The sequence below is a fragment of the Dama dama genome, chromosome 22 (genome assembly GCF_033118175.1).
Source record: "Dama dama isolate Ldn47 chromosome 22, ASM3311817v1, whole genome shotgun sequence".
Classification (NCBI taxonomy): Eukaryota; Metazoa; Chordata; class Mammalia; order Artiodactyla; family Cervidae; genus Dama; species Dama dama.
This window is the reverse complement of record NC_083702.1, coordinates 45,287,218-45,299,897: the sequence shown is the minus strand read 5'-3', so window position 1 is coordinate 45,299,897 and position 12,680 is coordinate 45,287,218. Positions and strand designations below refer to the sequence as shown.

The 12,680-nt window shown below is 40.1% G+C and overlaps 1 protein-coding gene across 15 annotated transcripts in view; it reads right to left on the bottom strand.

The window, feature by feature from the left end:
• Positions 1–12,680, bottom strand: part of RBFOX2 (RNA binding fox-1 homolog 2) — a 289,064-nt gene that overhangs the window by 106,001 nt on the left and 170,383 nt on the right. The window contains exon 1 of one of the 15 annotated variants that reach the window (XM_061125402.1): positions 276–548. The exons of the other annotated variants lie outside the window; for them this stretch is intronic. Coding sequence (XP_060981385.1) covers positions 276–302 — 27 coding nt within the window. The 5' untranslated portion in view covers positions 303–548. Of the gene's footprint in view, positions 1–275; positions 549–12,680 lie in introns of those variants that run through there. 15 annotated transcript variants of the gene reach the window in all.

The following is a 12,680-nucleotide window of genomic DNA, read 5'->3' as shown; positions in this document are numbered from 1 at the left end:
GGAAACAGGAATCTGCTATGGAGCTAAGGGAGGGGGAGAATAAAGGATTCGCACACAACACACACACACAGACACACACGCACACACACACTTTCTCTCTCTCTCTCACGGACCCACAACAGGCACAGACTAGCTTTCCAGCTGATAACAATAATTCTGACCCTTTCTAAAAAGACAATAATAATTAAAACTCCGGTGACTCTGCCCCACCCACATAGCTCTTTTTGGACCTCGGAAACAAGAAAAGAAGCAAAGGGAGCAAACGCAGATCTTACCTGAGTTACCATTTTCTTTTTCTCCATAAACCAAAGGGAACAGATGATGAACGCTCAGAGCAGCTGCGCTGGGGGGACACCTTCCACGGCTTTCTTTCCACCCCCCTCCCCCCCCAGTCTAGCTTGTTAAGGGCGGGTGATTGTTCTCCCTTTATCTCGTTTTCCTTCCTTTTTCTTTCTAGTGTTTCTTCCTTTCTTTTCTCTTCCTCTCTGGCAGTCTCTCCCCCTCCTTCTTTCTCCAGCTCCCTCCCATATCTCAGGCAGATGGCTGAAGGAAGCCCCACCCCTGAATGCCTAAGGTAATTAATCAGAGTAGAGCCCCACCTCTTCCTCCTCCCCCCACCCCCTCCGGGCTGGCTGACATCTCCCAACTCCAGAAACAGGCCTGCTGGAGAATGGCAGTGTGGTGTATGCTTTGCGCACGCGTGTGTGTGTGTGTGTGTCTCTGTGTGTGCGTGTGCGCGTGAGGAGAGGAGGGAAGGAGGGGGAGAGAGGCAAGGGCAGGCGCCATGTGCAGGCATATTTTAAGGAGTGAGATTCTGCGATGGTGGCATTAATTATATAGCACGGGAAGTATTCAGGGCAGCTTACCATAGTTAGTACAGATTTAAAATGTTCCATCTAAGAATACCTGATAATATGAAATAAGACAGAAATTATTTTTTAAAAAAACATTTCCACAGATGTATAGTTTATAGATGCAGTGGATTTAATAAAAGATGAGAAAAGCTGCTCAATGACAGTTGACTGGAAGGTTTTCAAGGAATGGAAATATGCAAGAACCTGCTTGTCCTAAATCAGCCTAAAGACTTCAAAAGACCAAAACAGAGAAGGGAGGTAACTTAAGTGCATATTTTTTCCACTGTAAAAAACCTGGGGATTCTGAAAAAGGTGTCTACAAACATGACGGCTTATGAAACGTAGGGTGGATACTAATTTGACTGTTCAAGGCCTCCAGCTTCATTACAAATTCTGGTTAACTGAGAATTCACCTTTTGTGTTCCTCAGCCTTCTGCAACTCAGCCTCTAGTGAAAAACGTAAACCTTTCTTATACACACACTGGACAACTGTGTCATTGCTATTACTAGTTATTGTTACTATACAGTGCTAGAGATACAGGAGTGTGGGAGAATGTTTATTTAATATAAGAGTTTCTTTTAAGTTCTCTTAGTAGCAAATCAGGTTTGATTAAAGGGTTTCCAAGGTGGCTCAGTGGTAAAGAATCTGCCTGCCAATGCAGGAGATGCTGGAGATGCGGGTTCCATCCCTGAGTTGGGGAAGATCGCCTGGAGGAGGAAATGGCAACCCATGTCAGTACTCTTGCCAGGAAAATTCCATGGACAGAGGAGCCTGGAGGGCTATAGTCTGTGGGAGTCACACAACTGAGAGACTGAACACACACAGTAAAAAGCCATAATGAAAAAAAAGCATCAGAGGTGCGATTCAGTTCAGAAGCCCTGGTCGGAGTCCTAATTCTGCCTTTTATAAGTGATCTTGGAAAAGTCTTTGACCTCTGAATATAAATGTCATAATCTTCCTATTATTAAATATCCAAATAAAGTTATCTATGTGAATGTTTGATGAGTTCACGATATGTCTCATAACAGTAACAATTTTCTATTTTTTTAGTATTCTAATAAATAAGATCCTATGTTAAGTTTTTTATTATATATTTTAAGTTATGCTATATTTATGTTATAATCTCTAATAGATTACTTGAAGGGCAAAGAGATTAATTCCAAAGTTAAGCTTCCTATTTTTAAAATAAATGCATAAAAAAATCAAAATTAAAAATCACAAATCACACTGAGAATACATTAAGTTTTTTCTGTCTCAATGAGGATTATTTGGCAAAATATATAACCAGGCTTTAAAAACAATGTACATATAATAATGTTGGTTGGCAGACTGCCAATATAACATCATCATAAAGTGTTAGTCACTCAGACGTGTACAACTCTTTGCAACCCTATGCTCCCATCCAAATTAGTAACCATTTTAACAATTCGGAAAACACAGAAACTGCCAAACAACCTGAAGAACCTGGCACAGTCATAGCTATTTACTGAGTACCTACAACACGCCAGGCTGTATTCTGGGCATGTTACAGATACTGAATACTTTTAGTGTATGTGTAAAGAAATACGTACAAAAGAATGGGATCTGTTAACATTAGGAAAAACAACATTAAGAGAAAAGGGATGGATCAGTTCTGGACTTGTTCTTATTTAACATTTTTAGAAATGATCTAGAAGATAGAACATATTACATTCTCTGAGTCTGTGACTGAAAAGCCAATCTGGAGATAAAAAGCAGACAAAAAAATTTAAAGACAAAGTGAAAGTGAAAGCCGCTCAGTCATGTCCGACTCTTTGTGAACCCATGGACTTTACACCCCATGGAATTCTCCAGGCCGGAATACTGGAGTAGATACCCTATCCCTTCTTCAGTGGATCTTCCCGACCCAGGAATCGAACCAGGGTCTCCTGCATTGCAGGCAGATTCTTTACCAACTGAGCTATTAGGGAAAGACTAAGTGAGGAAGCAGAAAAGAGTTCACTGGAAGCAAGGGCAATGCAGTGTGCTTTGGTGAAAATCTAAGTCATATTCACAAGATAATTATTTACGCTTTCAGTTCTAATATAAGAAATAGACTGAGAATCATTGTATACCATTCTCTGAATCCACTGGCCCATGACAGTGCTAGAGGCCAAAAACCTGGAGCACCGAGAAGGCAGAGTCCCCCATTCCGCACCACACAGACACACACACAGACACACAGACACACACACACACTCACACACGCTACTCTTATGAAAACCATAGCTGTCCTGAAGTCTGCAAACCTCCATACATATGGAAAGACAACAAGCCCTAAGAGATCTTTTTTTTTTTTTTAAATAAAAATGAGGGATTCCCACACGCAAAAAGCCTAGGATATAGGTTTCCTTAGGTCTGGTATTCATGCCTCTTTTCCACACTTAGGACCAGTATTTTATGTTGCAGATAATAAACTTGAAAATATTATAATTTCCCTAAACTCACTGATTTCAGTGAGCACTGCACAAACTCAAGGCTATTCTGATGTGCATCCCTGACTTTAAATGCTGTAGTTATAGAGGACAACATGCTCCCTCGTGCCCAAGAGAGAGAAGAGCAACCGAACACCCTGGATCTGACCCAGCAAAATGCCTGAAGTCCCCTGGTGGCTGAGTGTGCCCAGTGGTGTACCAAGAAGAAACTCATTTCAGGGCATTTTCTGGGCAGGAGGGAGGGGTTTGGGGAGGGAGGCAGGCAAACAGACAATCAATGTCAGCTAAAGGAGGAGACCATGTCCACCCTCAAGGATCAACCCTCAGCTTCCAGCACAGGGCCTGACATATGGCAAGTACTCAATAAATATCTGGTAAATAAACAAATGAACTTCTAGTCGTCTCAATGTCTTCATTGTTTCCTTGGGGCTTCATGTAGTCCCCAGAACGCTAGCTTCCTTTCCCCGTAACACTCAGTGGAAATTGATCTTATCAAAGTCACCAAGGAAAGACCTCGGATGGCCAAATTCAATGGACAGGTTATATCTTCTTCTTTGGCGTCTGGCACTCCCTCCTTTTGGAAACTTTTATTCTCAGCTTCAATTGAGACCAGCCTTTCCTGATCCTCCTCTTGCCCTGTTCACTCGCTTCCCCATCTTACTCTTCTTCCTCTGTTGTTGTTGTTCGGTCACTAAGTAGTGTCTGACACTGGGACGCGGTGGACTGCAGCACGACAGGTTTCCCCGTCCTTCACTATCTCCTGGGGTTTGCTCATCATGATCATGTCCATTGAATCAGAAATGCCATCTAACCATCTCATTCTTTGTTGCCCCCTTCTCCCCTCAATCGTTCCCAGCATCAGCGGCTTTTTCAATGAGTCAGCTTTAATTAGGTGGCCAAAGTATTGGAGCTTCAGCATCAGTCCTTCCAACGAATATTCAGGGTTAATTTCTTTTAGGATTGACTGGTTTGATTTCCTTGCTGTCCAAGGGACTCTCAAGAGTCTTCTCCAGAACCAAAATTTATGGTCCAACTCTCACATCCGTACATGACTATTGGAAAAACCATAGCTTTAACTGCCAACCTTCAATGTTGGTATTGCTCGACATGCCATCTTCAGACCTCTTTAACTACATACCACAGGTCCTTAACCAAGGTACTGAGTATATAGTTCCTCACACAGGTGCCCAGTGGAAATTGTTTTCTTATGTGCAATTCTGTGCAGAGAGGATTTAGGGTATTCATCAGATTTTCAAAAAGGTACACAACTCAAAAAAGTTAGGCAATGGTCCTTAATTCCCAAGGCCTCCTGTTAACCAACATGCTTGCTCTGGGTGGTGTAACAGCTCCACTGCTTCAACTACTACCCACTTACCTTGGTGACCCCCCACATTGCTATGTTCATTCCAGACATCTCTCCTGAACTCCAGACCAAATTATTCAAATGCTGAACAATGGGTACTACCATTTAGATATCCAACAAATTTCTCTATTTTAAAAGTCCAAATTAAATTCTCAAAATGGAATCACTAATTCATTTAGCAAATATCTGAGTATCATGTGCCAGGCACTGGGGGTGCACAGTAATGGACAAAGGAGATAAACGTCCCTGTGTGTGTGTAGCCTGGATTCTAGGACTCACTCTGCCATGTCTAACTTGGTGAAATGTGGTTAAACTTCCTAACCAGTAAGAGGTATCATTTCTTGAAAACTTACTCTGTGGTGGCTTCTTATCAGGCCACTACATATATTCTTAGCTTACTTCATCCTCAGGACAAGATGTTTTAATCTCCTTTGCAGAGAGGAGGGAACCAAGACGAGGTGTATGCCTGGGCGGGTGACTCGCCCAGTCACCCGAGCTGGCAAGCTGAAGTGCCCAGATTTAAACCCAAATCTGATGCAAAGTCTGGAGACCTTCCAGGACTCCTCCTTCTCACCTGACACCACACCAAACCAAATGCAAGTCCTTTTGATTTCTCTGAAATCTGCCCTTTCTTTTCACCCTAGCACCACAAATTCAGCTCTGACCTTATTATTTTGCATTCAGCCTCCTACTAGCTCTCTGCCTCTGGTCTACCCCTCTTCCTGTGCAGGCCTCTCACCACTGCCAGAGCTTGATCTTTTAAACACAAATCTCATCATGCCACTTCCCTGGTTAAAATCCTCAACTACTGCCCACAGCCTGACAAGCGGGACAGTCCTGACAGTTACGGAGGCACCTAACACAGACAATGTGGCTTCAGCCACCTGCCCAGAGCCCCTGCTTTCCCTCTCCCCACCCACCGCCCCTCTCTGCTCCTACCACACTTCACTGTGTGCACTCAGCTCCTCCACAACTCCTGTTCTTTTCTGTTTCTCACTTCAGGCACCTCCTGCTCCAGAGAGCCTTTGCTGCCCTAACCTGCACCCACACGTGGGTTAGGGACCGCTCATCCCTGTGCCTTGGCACCTGAGCCACAGTTCACGCTGTTCCTGTGTAACTTTGACCAGACTGTGAGTAATCTGAGGGTAGGAACTGTGTTTCACAATCTTTTAACTCAGTTCCTCACCCAGCACCTAAATATCTAGTAGATGAGTGAATGTTTGATGACATCAAACTATGTAATGCTTTGATTTCTACCTCTTGCCATTTATATAACCAGAGGGTACCTAAGAACAAAAAGCATCTCTGTGGTTATCAGTATACTATAAAAGCAATCTTTTCTTCCCAAAGAGTACTTGGAAATATCTTTAAATTTATAAATTTACTTTAGTATTTTAGAAATTTGAAGGGGAAAGGAAGATGTACAAGATGAGAGGATGGGAGAAAGGCCTTATTTTCGACTTTATTAGAATAGTTTAGATTCTAGACAAAACAATAATCAGTGATTTTAAAAAAACACAAAAAACTCACGACTTCAGGTATCTTGCTCCTCACAATTTTACACAGACAGGACACAACCTCCCCACCTCCCACCCACATACCAGCAATGCTCTAAAACCAGGTCCGAGAGTCCCTGACCAGAAGGCATACTTTCCCAGGCTGCTGCTAACACCCAGGTGAAAAGCAACATTAAAGGGATGGCATTTCCTGCGACAATAAAAACTTGTTAGTATAAAAGCACTTCACTGCACAGCCCCCTCACCCATAATCTTAAGTGTAAATAACAATTTACACCTAACAGATAAAAATACCTTGGCAGAAGCATCTCTAAGACAATACTACTATAATATCACTTGCCCCAGCATTCCCTTTAATATAAATGATGCCAAATTACAGATAATCATATTATATCCGAGTTCATTTTCTCTGACTTAGGCAGTGTTCAGTTATATATAACTCACTCTAGAACAAAAGATGAAAGGAAAATTTGAAATCAACTGCTTTGGACCTTAAATGTTTATAAAGCCAAATAATCCTCAATTTACTTCCTGTCTGCCCAAAATCAAACCTTTAGAACAAGATTACAAGTAGTACCCACTGAGACATAAGTGAGGCCAGAGAAACTAGAAAACATAACTTCATAAACTATTAACTTAGAGTTGCATAACATATTCTTTAAATCTCTTTAAATTATCCCAAACTCTAGACAACTGAGTCATATATACAATTGAAATTACGTGTACATTCTCTGTATTCTCTGAGAGATTAAGGAAATGGTTCTTAGATAAATACTAAAAGAAATGGGACATAAACACATTTATTAATAACTGGATTAACAAGAAAATACATGATTAATCTGTGAAAACTGAACTGTACTGTTTTTCCAATAATAAAAAATGCCAGGTCTCTACTACTAAATTACTGGAGATTCTGCTGGTTTCTCCACCACTAAATCCTTGTGCCTGGCATAGTATCTGGCACATAGTATGTACTCAACTAATTCAAAATGAGAAATTAAAGTGTATGTATATATCCCTCTACATCAAGGTCACCTGCCACAAGGAAGTGGGTCACTTCTGTCTCTCGATCTTCCACAGGCCTAATATCCTCAAGCTATACTTTACTCTCCTAAACTCTCAAACCATGATACACAGCTGCAACCCCCAAATCTAAGACCCGGCTTCTTCTCCCTCCAACTGCCCTATTCACCTCAAAATGACAATCACTGCCAATATGGGTGATTGGCAGGTTAAGTACCGTGGCCTCAGGAAAAACTGTGATAAAAGATGAACCCCTAACTTGCAACCAGTTATCACATAACATGAATTTACCGTCTTAGTCATTTATACGGTTCAGTGGTATTAAATACAGTGGGGCTCTGCAGAACACGAGTTTGAACTATTGTTAAGTTCACCTACATGGGGATTTGTTTTTTTACTGAACATATGCACAATCAATGGTCAGTTGAATCTAAAGAGGCAGAACCACAGATATGGTAATTCTATCTTTAATTTTTTAGGAACCATCAAACAGTTTTCCACAGTAGCTGTACATTCTTACAAACAAATGCACAAGGGTTCCAATCTTACACATCCTTGCCAACACTTGTTATTTTCTGTTTTTCTTCCTTGTTTGTTTTTTTTTTTTATAGTAGCCATCCTAACAAGTTATATTTTAACCATTCAGTCAGAGGCAGTAAATGTACAATCCAAAAGACTAATTTCAAAAACAGTTTCTCAAATAGATTTCCCTCTGATTTGGCCACGCTGTGAGGCTTGAGGGATCTCAGTTTCTGGATCAGGGATTGAACCCAAGCTCTTGGCACTGAAAGTGTGGAGTTCTAACCACTGGACTGCCAGGCATGCATGTGTGGTTCAGTCGTTCAGTCATATCCAACTTTTGGCGACCCTGTGGAACTGTTGCCACCCAAGCTCCTCTGTCCATGGGATTTTCCCAGTAAGAATACTAGAGTTGGTTGCCATTTCCTCCTCCAGGGGATCTTCCCAATCCAGGAATTGAACCTGCATCTCCTACAATGTAGGTAGATTCTTTACCATTGAGCCACTGGGAAGCCCCTGGACCGCCAGGGAATTTCCTCAAATAGATTTTTTATAGGTAGGGAGACTATACTTATTATCCTTTAAGTCATGTCTAGCAACCCCCTACCTACTTACTCTGCCTGTATTTTAAACTGATTTGGCCCAGATTTGGTTCTGCAAAAATTATAACTAATAAAATAACTAATTTAAATTGCACACTCTTAAGATAGGCATGATTTTATGAACAATAGGAGCAATAAAAGGTCAAGTACCTAAAATACTTCATTGCCCTATGTTGAGAATTCACTTTGTTTCATTATCTTCACATTAGCAATTCTAGAAATTTAATCTAAAAAAACCATGTGCAAAACTTTTGATTTTTTAAAAATACTGTTCAATCACCTCCTCAATAATGTCCAATTGCATAAAGCATTGGCACAGAACCATAAGCAGCAGGCAACAAAGAGCTCTGATTTAATTAAGTACAAGAATATAACAGAAGCTAAAAAGAAAATTTTATAACTATAGTGGAGATAAGAGTTTGGAGAGTAACCAACCATCATAAATGCACCAACATTTATAAATGTACTAGAAGAACCTGTTACCCTAACAGAATTAAGAAATAAGACTGTAAGACAGTTTGGGATCCTTCAACATAAAGTTCATTTTTCAATCACATTAATTTCCCTAATGTGGTGGAGAGTGTACTCTTAAATTTTAGTATCCCATTACCTGCATTTCTAAGCTATCTTAATTTCAGATAGAATGACCTAATAAATGGAGCAAAGTCGGGAAAGTGCAGTTTTAAATCCTGAGCACCACATTTATCAGTACTAAATCTTAATGACTGAAAAGATTTGGGGTGGCAAGTTCATTTTATCATAAATGAATAAAATTTTAGCACAAAGACTAACAAATATGTCATAATTTCTAAACAACAACCCTTTAATCCACTCTACCACTTTTATTTTTGGGGGGAATGGCTAATTTTATACATTGAAAAATTTATTTACAAATTACAATTATTTTTCTCATAAATCTTCAACACTTCAATCTTCTTTGGAAAGATTTTTGCCTTTTGAGGTTTTTTTTACATTACTTATAGTTATTACAAGTCCCTTACTTTACTAGCTGGATCTCAGAAATTTACTGTTCACAGATGTTTGTCTTCAAAAGCACATCAATATTTACTTGTAAGAAATTTTGCTTTTAATCTAGTCTCATGACACTTTTTACACTGACCCATCAATTGTGTTATGCCAGGAGAGAAATAGCTCACACATAAATGATACATAAATACTTTAAAACTCATTATGAAAAATACTTGCTCAATCTGAATAACTCAAAATCATAGAAGATTATATAGTTAATACAAAACATATGGTATAGACCAGTGCACTAGAATATAGTTAAAGAAACATAACCATATCCCCTCCCACATGACGTCCATACTGGTGGCTCACAACTTGAAAGAGAGCTGTGAGTTTACACTGGAGAACTTATCCAATAGGTCCAATTAAATATAGCTTGGTTTAGCCTTTAGGCCCAACCTATCTAATAAGATATACTGGGGTTTGTCACTTCCCTTAACCCTAAGCATTTCTGTCGAAACCACAACTTAGGAGCTAATTACCAGAGAAATGGCTGTCTGAAAGAAAAAATTAAGTGCCATGAAAACAAACCAAACCAAACTGAGAAACCAAATAGTATTGATAACTCAGAATTAATTGTATCGACTATTTTTGTTTTCCTAGTCTAGATTTTCAGCACAATCACTATTTCAAAGAATCATGACATATGAAAAATAACCTAGTTCAATCTCTTTATTTTATACACAAGTAAAGTGAAGTCAAGAAAAATGAAGTTATTTGAACATGAATATGGAGGTTTAATACTACAGCTTGAATCAGAATCCATAATCATAACATTTCAACTTCATTCACTATACTGCTACTAACTTAAAGGCAAATAGTTATTCAAGAGTATGGCTGATAAAGGCCTAAATTTTTATGATTCTGGATTTCAACAAGTCAATAACTAAAATGGCAATATCACAGAATAATCTAAATGCTCAGTGTGGAGAGAGCGCCCTCTACTGTATATTACCTCTGACAACTACGGCAACAGTTGGAAGCTGCCATCTGTGCCTCTCGTCTACTCAAAATGAGCCTGAAGTTACTATAATATATACTGTGGCTTAGTTATGTTACAACTATAATGCCAAGCCAAGTATTTAAAACATACATACATACACATGGGTTGGGTAACCCTCCTCTGGGTAACCCCACCCAACCCCCCCCCCCCCCCCCCCCGCCACACACACAAATCTCTGAAGCTTCAGAACTTCTAAGACTGAAAGCAACCACCCCCCTGCCCAGCCATCAATACTATAAATATCAAAATTCCTGTTACAGCAAATTAGCAAATAGCTTTGGGAAATCTATGCTCTGAATGGTACCAGGTCAGAAGACAGGAAGCTTATAAGCATTTCTTCCCACCATAAAATTCTCACATCAATCAAGCACTATCTAGAAAACAAGTTATAACCCTCAACTTACCTGGACAACAGGATATTGATAATCCATACAATATACACCATACATAGCAAACAGGAAAAAGATCTTCAGATAAAGACAGTACAGAAAGTATTTAAGCTTCTGCCTTGTTTGATGTGGGTGTCCTGTCCAAATGAACCTGGAAACACCAAAAAATCCTTGGCTGACTTCCAGCCTACGCAGATAAGTATGTTGACTCAGATGACGAGGAAAGAGCTTGGTTCAGCCCAGGCTTTCACCCCAATAAGACTCAACACTACACAAAAGAAATGTTCAAGGAAAAGCAGACAGTTCCAACAGAATTACTAGCTATAGACTGAAAACTACACTAGAGGTTTGCTGTTACTGTTGGTTTTAAACTGACAACTTCTCCAGAAACTCAAGAGGTAGAGAATGACAGCCAAGGAAGGGATCGTAGGCTCCTTAAAGTGGCACAAAAAACGGTAGGAAGCACAAGGTATCCAGGATCCAAAGTGATATATATATTCCAGGGTTTAAGTACGTCAGAGGGAACACTCCCAATCCAGGAGGTGGCAAAGCAAATGGGACTCGTATTATTTCCCTACTTCTTCTTGGGCGGGGACTGCGCACACGCGCATGCACGTACACACACACACACACACACACACACACACACACACACACACCCTTCTCAATGTCTCCGGCACAGACAGGTGTTAGGATTAACAGTATAAAATCATTCTGCTGTGGAAAGAAATGGGAAAGAAATGAAGTCACACTGCTATACGCAGTGAAAGGAGCTCTTTCATGACATTGTATGTTTTTGTATCATTTAACATCTCCTCTGCTGGGCTCCAGCAGAAGCTCGGACAGCTGGCAGGATCAGCACGAGAAAAGAGGAAGGTGGCCCCGACTCTGAGGCAACATGAGTCCACTGGAGACCTTCAGATATGCCAGAGACTCTCTCAGCTGTTCCAGTCAAACATGGAAGGATTAAGTGCGGCTGCCTGCAGAAAGGTGGGGGTGGAAAGGTCTTTTCAGAAAAGCCAGTTGCTTTTCCCCTTTTAGGAAGCTGCTATACCCACCCTACCATTATATACAAACACACATGTGCACACATATTTCTATAACAGATATTAGAAGCAGTAACAAACACAGACAGGTGTCAGGTCAGTCTGACAATGTAGGGCAGGTTAAAGAGTTGGCTTTCAGAGCCTAAATGGCCCTTGTAAAACCAGGGAACTGCTAAGCAGTTCTTAGAAAATTGAACATAGAGTGAGCAGAAAGTAAAGATAAATGCTCAGTAAGAGAGACACATTTAGAACTATCATTGCTAAGAAATCCCCTAGTTGGGGCAAACATTCAAAAGTTCAAAATGACAAATAATTCTAAATTAGTTTTGGGGGCTCTGATCTCCCTAATCTTGGAGAGAGAGAGTAATATTGTAACATGTTTTAGTAAGATTAACCCATGAGGATTATCTGCAACTGTGAGGCATTTGTAAGAGTCTAAGTCTTACCAAGTCCACCCCACCCCCAGTGCAGTTTTTCTCCTTTTATGGTCACTGTAATTTATTTTAGTATTGTTCAGGAGAAATTGCTTTTTAAGAGTCAAAATGGCCTTAGTACGTTTAAGACAGATCTCTTAGTTAAGCATTTACATTAATTCGGTTCTTGGAGATCAGATGGACCACTACAACGTACTAGATTATCTTTGCATTGCTGGTACTGATTCTATGTGTATTACACATAAGGGACAATAATAAACCAATCCAGTGTAATTAAAAAATTTACTGATCTATTATACACAAGGTATTGTGCTAAGCAATGGAAAAATGAACAGGCACAGTTTTGTTGTTGAGGAATTTGCAGCTTGTGGGAGAATAGACGAATACGTAAAACCAAAAGGCAAAACAATGCTACAGTTCCAAAATTAAACATTGTGAGCAATTTCT